At 41.5% G+C, this 12,176-nt stretch overlaps 2 protein-coding genes across 2 annotated transcripts; both read right to left on the bottom strand.

Moving 5' to 3' along the window:
* Positions 1-1,294: 1,294 nt before the first annotated feature.
* On the bottom strand, positions 1,295-9,268 carry slc17a9b (solute carrier family 17 member 9b). The gene is made up of 13 exons (XM_049753678.2): positions 8,829-9,268; positions 7,406-7,603; positions 7,173-7,312; positions 6,824-6,923; positions 6,615-6,745; positions 6,404-6,500; positions 6,199-6,295; positions 5,697-5,784; positions 5,582-5,616; positions 5,368-5,483; positions 4,558-4,613; positions 4,436-4,465; positions 1,295-4,078 (listed from the first exon to the last, which is right to left on the bottom strand). The coding sequence occupies exons 1-13, from the start codon at positions 8,960-8,962 to the stop codon at positions 3,900-3,902; spliced, it is 1,401 nt and encodes a 466-aa protein (XP_049609635.1). The 5' UTR covers positions 8,963-9,268; the 3' UTR covers positions 1,295-3,899.
* A 425-nt stretch (positions 9,269-9,693) lies between these two features.
* Positions 9,694-12,024, bottom strand: LOC125988444 (glucose-induced degradation protein 8-B homolog). Its single transcript, XM_049753679.1, has 5 exons — positions 11,870-12,024; positions 11,457-11,585; positions 11,180-11,376; positions 10,717-10,914; positions 9,694-10,467 (listed from the first exon to the last, which is right to left on the bottom strand). The coding sequence occupies exons 1-5, from the start codon at positions 11,895-11,897 to the stop codon at positions 10,294-10,296; spliced, it is 726 nt and encodes a 241-aa protein (XP_049609636.1). The 5' UTR covers positions 11,898-12,024; the 3' UTR covers positions 9,694-10,293.
* Positions 12,025-12,176: the final 152 nt, after the last annotated feature.

The raw sequence follows: 12,176 nt of genomic DNA on the forward strand, positions 1-12,176 counted from the left end.
AGTTTGATGACGCTGGTGTGGAAGAAATTGAGATCGGTGACCCAGCAGGCGCTCTCCTCAGGCCAAAATCTTGTCAAAAGAGTGGAATCCGAAACGGCTGCAAAAGAAGTTGATAGACGCCATACTATTTGTGTAATGAGGGGTCAAAATACTTCATTCACAGTCTGGATACGGCACACATCACTTTAAGATTTTAGTGGCTTTACAAAACAAAGACGGATTATAAAGTAGTGAATTTCAGTCTTGTTGGAATGGATAAAAGTAGTAGTAAGTCACAAGGGATATTCCACCAGTGACCTAAAAGGCGCAATGCAATTAGCACACAAAGCCCATCAACGGCCCCCAATATCACAGTCCTCTAAGGAACGGCAGACTTATAATGCCTCCTGATCTATTACCACAAAGTGATTAATCCTCCCTACACAATGACCACTCTTCAACTGGGCCTCTATATTATGAGGTGGCCCTTTACGGCGGTTGAGTTTTGTACTAATTAGCATTCAACTCAGGAAGCAAAGACAACCCCTCCACCAGGAGAAAGGACAGGAGACGGCGACACAGTGAAATGTCATTAACTTGATGTTAATTACTAATTAATAGGGCTATTTCATTTACATGTATCTCTGATGGAGTCTGCCTTTAGTGGGTTACTCTGAATGGCCGACAAGTTTGGGGAGGGGGGGCGGTATCATGTCTTTCTGCTACACTCTGCTTCTTTTCTGTTAATTAAATAGTGGGTCGCTCATCACTGTTATGTCTGCTTTTACAGCACCATTTTCTGTCAGGGAGGACGCACAAAATAAGTGACCGCGCCAGCTCATTATGGATGAGGCTGTTGATCATCGAGCCCACCAACTTGGAACTTACTTTTGGTGAGCCCCCCTCCCTTCCTTCTCCCACCTGTTTCTATGGCAACCTAGCTGTTGGGTCCCATGAGAAGGAGTGGGCTGGTTTGACAAGTGTCTGGCCATTCACGCATGGACAGTGCCAGCGAGCCAGCATGGCACACAGTGTAGTGCCATATGGTGCCACTGCATACAGTACGTTTTGTTGGCCAGGACTTGAGATTTTGGCCTGGGGTAGTCCACGAGTGGTACCAGGACTTACTGTTCTAAAGATGATGCAGTGATTGACTGTGAGGTCAGGTCAAATCAGTTGTGTTCCGCTGCAGAAAAAAAAAAAAAAAAAAGCCTTGAGCCTTGCACTCTCCTGATAAGTGACACTTTACTGCCTCCCAGTGGCATTGCACATCAACCACATAAAGATGCCTCAAATATTGCAGCTAATTACAGTGTTGAGAAAATACGTTGTTTTTTTATTCAAAGTTAAGACATGCTTTTAAATAACAGCATAAGTTGAATTTTACAATACTGCATTTTTGCAGTAATACTGTTATTTTCTTAAAGGCAAAATCCGGGAGAGCTGTCAGGAACCACACTGAGCAATTAGTAATGTTACAGTTTGGGGGTTGAGTGACAGAGAGCAGGTAACAAAAAATATAACCAATACAGTAAAAGTGAAAAATATGAAGCATCAGAGGATTAACATATTTGTTGAACAGATAATGGAACAAATGTGTTCAAGGCATTCACATTGAGGAACGTTAACAAGGTACAGCAAATGTGCACGTTCAAGAGTGTGGCGATTCATGATCAATTATGTAAAAGTCTATGACCTAACTAGCCTTATCCCGTTTTCTATTGCTGACCCTATACACAGGCAGCATGTGCTTAAAAAGACTAAAGACATTTACACTGTGACACAAAACAATCTAACCATATTTGAGATGACAATAAATTTGATGTGTGACTACAAAAAACACCCATTATAAGATGCATACAAAGCTGTGCCTTTGTATGTGAAGGTCAAGCCGATACACAGTAACAGTTGTGACATGATGATCAGATCACTGTGAGTACCAAGCAGGCACAAAAACAGATATGCATAGATTAGCAAAGTCAAGTAAGCACCTGAACTAGATATTAAAACTTCCAAGCGTAAATGCTACAAGCAATAATTTACCATTTCTAGATGTGCAATACAAAAAGGTCTTCGCTGTTCTACAAACTGAAGATCTCTCATTGTCTTGCAGCACGTGCAACATTCATCATGTCAGTGTGCAACAAGCTCACAGTTAAGCAAAGAAGGAGGAGGAGACATCTCCCAAATAAGTCAAATATGGATGACGACAATAAGTGCTTTCACAAAAGCGAGGTTCAAATAAAAACTAGTCAGGTCTATCAGGCTTCTTATACCGTACCATCGCAACTTAATATATTCATTCAGTTTGAAAATATAAACCAAATATATCTTAAGCCATAAAAATATAGAAGTATTTTATTCAAAATAATTAAAGAAGGTATTTCTACATCATGAAACTACAAAAAAAATTTACATTTTCAGTAACTTTGGTCTTTCTGCTTTTGAACATTTGTTGCAACAGCAGCAACAGGTAGGACTCACTCGTTAGCTCAAAGCCTTTTCACCTCAATGGAACAAAACATGTAACCATGTTGATGGGGAACAAACAAGTTAGAGGACAAAAGAGCGCTGCCAACAACTCGCACGAAAACAAAAGAGGCAGAACAACCAAACGCTTGAAGCATTGTGTAACTAGACAATGAGGTGGCATTTCAAAAGCATTTTTTTTTTTTTTTTTAAACGAGGAGCATTCAAAGTGCAGAACTCCACCAAGGCTAAAATTAAAATCTGAATCAACAGTCAGGATAAAATTTTGATCAGAGGTGGGCATTTCCAGGGACGGTTGTGGAAAGAGGGCAAAGGGCGAGAAAGTTAAAAAAAAAAAAAAGAAAAAAAAAAGGACGGAATGAGGATGGATTGTAGTGGGTTTACGGCTGTTCCGGTAATTGTTCAAGTGTTAACCGAATACACTTCGGCACACTGCCAAAGATAAGGGTTTCCATTTTCGCTTTGTGTAATCTCTATATTCAGACTAATTGTGAATGTTAAAAAGAAGGGGGAAAAAAAGTTTCTTTAAACAGGATCTGGCAAAAGCGAAGAAAGTGATTTTTCTAAAATCCTGCCCTGACAACCAAATCTTGTAATATATTATCTGGTGGTCTTTTTGTGTCACTGTCTTATTACGTCATCATCAAATTGTTTTCACTACGCAAAATTTGGTACCCATCGTATAGTGTAGCTGCTCTGATGTAAGGACTCCACATTTTTAATCAAATTCAGTTCCTCATTTGTTGGACTGTGACTAATTATTATTAGTATTATTAAAGTCGCTCAATAATAAAGGCAAAAATCAAGTATAATAAGATAATAGGAACTGGCTGGCCCCTGCCTATGACTCAAGGTAATGTGTATTACTACCATTATTAGTTAGAATGTACAATTGAAGAAATTATTGATAGGATTGATTCTACAATGATCTATTGAAGGGGTTAAGTTTGTTTTTGCAGGCCCAAAAATTCACCAGTAAGGGAGTAGGAGTATGTTAGGGTGTAAATACGAGGTACAAAATGGGGCCGGACAGTTCCACTGATCATATTTATCGGGCACTGCTGCCAAGTCATAATGACTGTTCTGACAAACATTTTTGAAAATGGCAAACTCCTCTTCCTAACTAAAAATGAAGCTACTTTAAGTAACATTTAACCATGATGTGCTTTTTGTTCATCCTGAAAACCTTGACAAATCAACAGCCTCTCTGAACAGTACCCTGACATCACGCTGGTGTTTTTATGATTCGAGGTTGTGTATCTATATGAGCAACAAAAGGACGGTGCAGACTGTGTGCCTGGAAGACAGCTAGAGAGCAAACGAGCTAGAAAGCGCGAGAGCGTGTGAGAGAGGGATGGCCAGACAGACAGACCTGTGCAGACAATGCAGGTCTTCCATGGGATAATGAAGTCCAGTCTTGGACAAAGTGTTCAAATATGGGTGTGGTGATTGCGTATCTTGCTAGGGTCAATGTCAATACGGCGGGCCTCAGCAAAGACCAAGAAGATGCAAAGGCCAAGCAGATTGACGACGGTGATGAGGCCAAACACGGACGACCATGAGCCTGTGGTCTCGATGAGATACCCCGAGAAATACACCATAAGGACCCCTACACACACACACACACAAAAAACGGGAGATTAGACTTAAGAGATAAAAAGTATGCGTGAAAGAATCACATTGCCGCTGGGAAAACGGCACAGTCCCACACAGGACCAACGGCTGTCATTCTGTGTCGTCCATTATTCATTCATCTGTCGGTGCCGCTGTGATGCTGCTTTCTTGATGAAATAAGCATGACACAAAGGAGGCCACGCCGTTGACAGCGTGTGAGCTCAAAGTCATCATTTTGAGTGGTAGATTAATTATTTGACCAAAGCGTGTGTTATAAGGTGAGGGGGAAAAAAAATCCCACGAAACAACCGATGTTGCTTTTACCCATTGTTGTCAAATGAAAGAAACTCACCTGAGAATGCGCCGCATGTGTTCATAACACCTGTCAAAAGAAAACAGAGACTTGTGTGAAACTTTTATACGAAATGATCCTCCTGTTGAGGTTTTTCCATCCAAATGTTATTTTTCACTTACCGAACAAGGCCCCTGCACAAGATGGAGCGAGATCTTGAACGTTTACAGATACCCCACTGTAAAGCAGAAGTGTCATTAGCTCACTCCTTTCGGTTGATCAGTGTCAAATACAAACAACGAGATGAGAAACAGAAAACAAGCTCAAACTGAAAAATGGTGACAAAAGGGAGACAATTGTGAATACCACTTGAGACCAAAGCATCCCTGACTACTACCCCTTCCAGGGCCAAATCAGGGGAGGGCAGCAATTGTTTTCATACAGAAATGCAGCCATTTTGGTCCGTGATGAATTTCCTACATCTAGCAAAGGAATTAAAAGGTGTAGCTTCTATTTGCCAGCGGACATCTATTGAATTATGACTTGTCTAGAGATGAAATGTATTTGCAAATCAAAACAGCCTCATAGTTTCTGTCTATGTAGGAATGTGCCCCATCCGGTTTGCAACTTCAACTTGGGACACCTGTCGCAATATCGAAATGACAAAGTGAAGTTGTAACTTGGAATGTCTGATGTTATGTTGCACAAAAGAAACAACTGCTATGTGGCCAGTTTTACTAATCTCAACAGGGCTTATTGACTGTACCACACCAACAATCAGTAATATGGCCAATTACTCACACTTTTGGGGAGTTTGGAAGTTCTTTCTAGCAATTTGCTCGTCATGTCTGTTGCAAATAGCAGAAGTCTACGGTCCTATCATGCATCATTTTTTGTAACACTCACATTCAATACTTAAACAGGAGGAAGTGTCAGTTAACCAGCACTAAGAAATCAGCATAAAGTAAACGATTTCTGCAAAATGCCAATACCTGTGACTGAAGGTGGTGAGGCCCATTGTGGCCGACACAAACGCTATGGCCCAGGAGAATGTGGTGTTGCCGCACAAAAGTAGGGTAAACATGCTGGAAACCCCCATCGAGAAAAACTAGAGAGGCAAATATATGCATAGAAAAAGCCATTGATCCAAAAATGTAAAGGTTGAAACACACTTCAAATACCAGGATGTTTCCACAGCGACTCTACCTGCATTAACTTCCTCACAAAGGCCGTGTCAAAGCCTGTTGGGACATTTGAACAGCCACTTGAGTGAAACGATTACATTTGAATACGGCCATCCCCGCAGACTGGACGTTCATACCTTGACTTACGAGGTGGTCCGACAGGTAGCCGCTAAAGACCGATGAGGGGATTGCCACCAACCAAGGAATGACATTGAACACCCAACCCTGGAGGGACAAAACCAAAAAACACATTAGGATATTCTTTAGTCATGTTTCAAAATGTATTTGCTTCTGCTGTACGATTTTGCTCGTTACATTTGAACTCCAACGCAAAACACGTTTGCATAAAAATATATTTGGATATTTAATAATTTGCTTTTGCATACGCTTTCACCTCAAACCAGTCTCGTCTGCTGCCATTACAGTATTGCCTGCTGTTCGCGGCAAGGAAGGAAGCATAGCCATGGTGACTTAAGTACTATACCCTATTATGACGGACAAGCACTTAAAAGCATTGCGTAACCACAACAACGGTGGAAATCCACAGCTTTATATTCATTGAGCTACACAATCTTGGTTCTAAGAGCATCATCACAAGTCCAGCATTATTTCCCCTCCTCTTTAAATAGATCAAATTACCTTAGCATCAGGGAAGGTGTCTTTAAAGAAGGTTGGCAGCCATGACAACAAAGTGAAGAACGTGCTCGCTGTGCAAAGGTGTGTAATGATCACGGCGCTGGTCAGTAAATAAAGCAAAGTAGAGAAATAGTGTTAAATTCTGGTGGTACGGCGGTTCAACTTATACACGTGTTCTCAACGCATGATCTCTTTATCATTTTCTCACCAGACTGCAGGCTGTTTGAAGAGCCGCAACCAGTGCCTCTTGGTCAATTTGGACTGTGGACCACCATTTCCCAAAGACTCCAGCGTGATGATTGGCCCTGTGAGTACAAAAGAACACAGAAGGGTTTGCATATGAGAGGACAGTGACCTCACTTGTAAGCGATAAGAAAGCACAGCAGATAGCAGAGAGAAGACAGAAAAACCTTACTTGCCTTCTCCTTTGAGTAAGTACTTCCACATGCAGTATGCCCACATTACTGCCAGCAAACCCGACACATAGAAGACGCTCTCCCAGCCGTACAAGTCCAGCATGAGGGAACCAGCCCCTCCAATTACAAGGGTCCTGCAAAAGGTCACATGGATACCCGTGTTGCGACGGCCCCCTCTGCAAGACGTGTTCTTAAGGTAAGAAATGACTTACCCCAGGTAAGAGCCGCTGCCCACGGTGCTCATGAGGAAGCCTCTCTCACTCTCCACCACCTTCTGAGAGCACAGGCTTGCCAAAGAAGGGTAATGAACACCTGTAATCAGGAAAGGTCAAATTTTCCATGGTATTACTGTATACTGGATGCCACAGGTGTATCTAAGAATGAAGGTCATGATAGTTTCTCGTCCAGTTACAGGATTAAATCAGTGTCAACAGACTTTTTTGCAGAACTGGACAAACAACTAGATGTCTGTTCAAGAATTCTGCGACACACACCCGTGCTGTCAAAATTCATGTCGGGACTGTTGTTAGGATGTTAAATAGTACAATCGTGATATTTTACCTTGTAAAAGGCCCATGAGAAAGCGGGCCAGTGTCATTGAGAAGATTGGCTGGGAGCAAAAATGGGCCAAGATGGGAGTGAAGGCTGTCATGGAGCCCCAGGCAGCTGCAGAAAGCAGGAGGACTTTTTCTCCTCCCACCCTGTAAGCACATGATGATGCATTAGTTCCAACCTATGACTGTGACTTTGCTGTGTGATGCATGTTTCGCTCGAATTGCAATGACGACACCCACCGGTCACTGACGTAGCCTCCAAACACTTGTGTGAAGCAGTAACCCCAAAAGAAGCTTCCCAGAACCATGCCAGACTCCCTCTTGCTCCAGTTGAACTTCTCTGCCATGCTGACCGCACAGATGGGCATGGCCACCCGAGCACAGTAGAGAAGGCACGTACCAAGTAGGAGCACCACTGTCCATACTCTTGCCACCGGCCTGCACAGGAGGGATTGCACCGTTTAGTAAAAACAAAGAAGCGAAAGTTTGAAAGTGAGCATCACAGAGTGCAATGCCGTTCTCATTTTAGATGAGTAAATGATATATTCCACAGTAGTCATGTGTTAATAAGCATTTATATGCAGGTAGACTTGCAACAAATATCAATAATGCGCATCAATTCTGTCACTTGCCTGTTTTTGACCACCACTTGCGGTTTTCTAGGAAACACAGTACACACCGCTGTGCACAGTGCACACACTGCACACGCAAGGTCACCTGATGTCATCTGATGCGGATTTGATCCTTGATCAAGTGACACGAGTGCCATTGAATCATCACTATAGTTGGATGGCCCAATTTACATACCCATACTGACCAGGATAATTTACTAAAATTATATACACTTTTGTTATTAAGTCCATTTCAGTCTGTTAATGTTGATAACCATTTCAAAAGAACGTTAGGTGTGATGCAAAGCCTAATAACTTCAATAACAAGCTTGAGATTTACCCGTTCCATTTTCCCTTTTATTGTGTTTTCTCTGTACTGTAAATCTTATGTCTGAGAAGAAACCTGAGGCTGCTGTTGTGAGAATGAGCCTTTTATGACTAAATCAATTAAGATCCATTTATAGAAAGCTGCGCTGAATGCAGTGTTGTCTTTAATTATATTCCACAATATAACATTTCACCTCTTTTAATTGATTGACGTTTAATTCACTAAAGTTATATATACCTATTTTTTTAGTAAGTGGCCCACCCTTTCCTATATGTTTGTGTGTGGCCCTCATGTAAGAGCGTTCAGTTTTGATGCCCCATACACACAAACACTTATTAAAAAATAGAATAAATTTGTAGTATGACTGTTTGTGAAACTAATTCCTAGAGGGCTATAAAAATGCTCCAAGTCAGACTTTACTGTTTGACGCTACCTTTAAGAAAACCTTGTACATTCTGTTTCATGATCTTGTGAGTACTTTGGAACATCCATCGTCATCATTATTATTTCAGTATCTGGTGACATCATCATTTTCGGTTTGTTTCAGTTTCACATACAAAGGAGGTTCCAACTCAAATAACTACAGCTAGAAACAAACAAACTCATCCGACTTAAAGTTCTGTCATGTAATTATGTATTTGTTTATTTGATGATCAAACGAGCTTGATGGGTCGCTCATCACGGCTAATCAATGAAATATTTGATAGTCTCACGTAATCGTTACCTTGACCAGTTATTGTTGTGTTCAGCCCACTTCTTGTGACATCCAGTGACTCCAAGCTTGTCGGCCGGATGGTTCTCCTTGTGACAGAGCAAATCTGGACCATAGTTCTTGCCATGTTTTTGAATCACTGCCATTCAACGTGCTGTCTGTAATGTTAGCGGCAGCCTCGACCGTCAGCTTCAATTTCTTCCCGGTGGTGGCGACAGGAAGACACGGCGGACTTTCGACGTTCGGACATGCATATCTTAGTGTGAAGAAGAAAAAAAAGCTTCAAGAACAGCCGACCGGAAACAGTGAAGGACTCGTTTTGTCCTGACTCCTGATGCCCCACTGAGGAGAAATCCACGTGTCAGTTTTTACCTCTGCACGTCTTTGTGTGGTCGTTAGAGGGCGCTCAACCAGGAAGTGATTCCACAACATCAAAACATCCGTGCACAACTCGATCAAAATCATGAATAAAGCCAACAACCGCTGATTTTTTTTCCTGACGTACTTTGACCTTTTAAGTCGACGTCACGGCGAGGAACCAATGCGGATGCGATCATGCAAGGGACGTGTGTAATGCAGTGCGGGGCGCGATGCGATGCATGTGACATATTCATTAGAATACAATGTTATGCATATTTGTAGTCACTGAGGAGAGTTGAGGGCCTGAAATATCTTCAACATGGCAGAAAATAGTTGCTGGTGATGGCTCACTTTCAGTATCCACTGTATCTACATCGGCAATACGTTGACAAGCAGAACAATGTGTATCCGTCTTATAAGTGAACTTTGGGAGCCTCGTTTGGTGGTGTGCCTCCAATGTAAAATATGCACCTTGTCTCAGTAAATGTTGGGGACTGAGTAATGAAACACTCCAAGCTTTGGTAAAATTGTAAAACTTGCATTTATTGCAAACAAAATAACAGTGAATGGAAGCACAGCAGATATAGTAAAAGAGAAGCTTATTTCACTCATGTACATAATACCATCCATGTGTCTTTGTATCTGCATTTGCCTTTACTTTTGCAGCCATTAACGGGAAAGTTACAGTCAACAAAGTATTTCGAATCATCCCCAAGTGTCTTATTGTGTCTCATGTTGTTCACTTGCTGACATGTGGAAGCTTTTAATGACATGCACACAGCTAATCTTTTTCACTAGAAGCATGCGGTCGGTCACGCATAGACTGACAGCCTAATTTAGGCTTTATTCACCTTCCAATACCAACTTTCCCTGCCAACAGACAGAAAAAAAAAAAACTAGTGTACAAGTAAATATGAAAAAGAAAATACTGGTTTCATTCAGTATAGCGAAATGATAACACCAGGTCAAATAACATATTCCATTGAGTGAGGTCATTTTAAAACAGTATCAACCAAGTTCATCCTAATAAAAGGGAAATCTTTAGGAGGACAAAAATGATCTCTCATTTCTTTATGGTACAAATAGATACTGGAAACCTGTCCATTTTATCCTTTCATTATTTTGGTTCCTCGATGGTCCCCTTACTGAGGTCTGTCATTTTGGGATACTTGACTTTCTTTTGATCGAGTTCATTTTGAGCCCACAGCAGCAGCTTCAGGAGCTTGGCCAACTTGGGTGTTGACTCACGATTTTCATAGTCGAGTACAGATTGGTTCACTTCGCTCCACACCTGAAAGACAAACAAAATGTATCGCGGACGTTTTTATTTGGCCAATATTTACTTTGTTACAAGTAGAGCTGAGCAAAATGGACTCCAATTCATACCGCCAAATAAATCACTATGCAACGACAAAATTGTGGTTAGCCTTTAGTTCAATTGCAGTTAGGTCTGCTATCTCTGATTGATTAATTTGGTGTAATATTTAAAGCTAGTTTTGGTTGGTTGGTACCAGCACACCACTGTCTGTACCTACGTTACCTTTTGTCTCTGCATCATATTGAGCAGATCTCCAAAAGGTGACTCCTCAGGGTTATCGAACGCCAGCAGGGCCAGCGTCCTTTCCATCTCAGTCAGACATTCTCGGCTCTCCTCCCCTTGCTCCGCTAGCTGGGACTGAGCAAATTCGAGGGCAGCTTCCGTCTCCCTCAAGCGAATGAGCTCAATAAGATGCTGCTGCTGCAAACACAAATTGAAAAGATCCAAAATGGGTCAAAACAACAAGTGTGAAGGATGTCTGCTGAATGAGAAGATCCATCCATCCATACTTATAAATACTTATTTAAAGATATAGTATATTTAGTAGTCAGTGGCCGTGTGCCTTTGCAATTTGCTGGCAACTAGTTTGAGGCGCTCAACTGCCTCTTGACCATGTTCTGCTGGGACAAGCTCCAGCTCACAATCATGAGGGCAAGTGGAAGACATTATAGACGAATGAAATTACCTGCAAGTGAAAGTAAAGGTAGCGATTGGTATCCAGCAGTTCCGGATGCAGACTGTTGATGAGCGCAATGGCATCCTGGATCTGCCCCTTCAGGATCATTTCTCTAATCTTTATTCTCTCATCAAGCGATTCCAAATCCACACTTGGCTCAATCCCAGACTCCATTCTGAACTTCTCTGCCGCCTCCTTGAATCCCTCTATGGCACAAAACACTTGTCATATTCTTATATTTTGCTTTCCGCTATCGGTTATTGAAAATTCATTTTGAGAATCACACCTGTCACCAAATAGTTCATAATAAGTCTGTTCATATCAGCTCTCTGAATGTGGACATTGTTGAGTTTATCCATCCATTCGTCCCTCGTTATGTCGTCTGGTTTCTCTGCATAGCTCATGATGATAAATCCTTAAAATATAGGGAATACAAGTGATCTGAATTAAAAGTCTGAAGCAGAACCTTAGCATCATTTAAATCGCTGTAGCAACATCATGTCACCGGAAATAGAGTACAGTCAGGCCTGTGATAAAAACACAACAATGAAGCCTGACTACAGCATTGCACCAAATACAAACTAAGACAACCTCCACTTGGGGGGGTTCAAATCACCCGCAATCTTTAGGAACGAGTGTCCATGCATAACCCAGACCAATAATTCTTTATTTTCAAGTTAAAAAAAGCCCTAACAATACCTTCAACCAAGTCGCTTCTTCGCAGCATTAGCAATTCGCCACTAGCTTACAGCTTCAGCGACGGAAGCTCTTTCTTCTTCTTCTCCCTTTGGCCGAGTTGTTGATTAATGGAGCCTGGGTATAACTCTGCTGCCCCTATAGGTAGCTATTAGTTACTGCTACAAGACCATCTCTATCTGAAGAATAAAAATGTCTGAAACAATTTAATCTAGTCCCACCCTTTTTTCTCTTTGAATTTCTCATATAAAATAAGTATTACGCTGGCAAGTTTTTTTTTAAACTGCAGAAGATGATTAAAATGCTGTTG

This window comes from Syngnathus scovelli, chromosome 2 (genome assembly GCF_024217435.2).
Source record: "Syngnathus scovelli strain Florida chromosome 2, RoL_Ssco_1.2, whole genome shotgun sequence".
Taxonomy (NCBI): Eukaryota; Metazoa; Chordata; class Actinopteri; order Syngnathiformes; family Syngnathidae; genus Syngnathus; species Syngnathus scovelli.

Coding starts and splice junctions, on each gene's coding strand:
- slc17a9b (XM_049753678.2), bottom strand. CDS start 8,962: ATGGCAGTGATTCAAAAACATGGCAAGAACTATGGTCCAGATTTGCTC. Junction 6,924..7,172: donor TCTCATGGGCCTTTTACAAG/GTAAAATATCAC, acceptor TCCTGATTACAG/GTGTTCATTACCCTTCTTTG. Junction 4,466..4,557: donor TTGTGCAGGGGCCTTGTTCG/GTAAGTGAAAAA, acceptor TTCTTTTGACAG/GTGTTATGAACACATGCGGC.
- LOC125988444 (XM_049753679.1), bottom strand. CDS start 11,897: ATGCTGCGAAGAAGCGACTTGGTTGAAG. Junction 11,586..11,869: donor AAGAAGCGACTTGGTTGAAG/GTATTGTTAGGG, acceptor CTATATTTTAAG/GATTTATCATCATGAGCTAT. Junction 11,377..11,456: donor TATGAACTATTTGGTGACAG/GTGTGATTCTCA, acceptor TTTGTGCCATAG/AGGGATTCAAGGAGGCGGCA.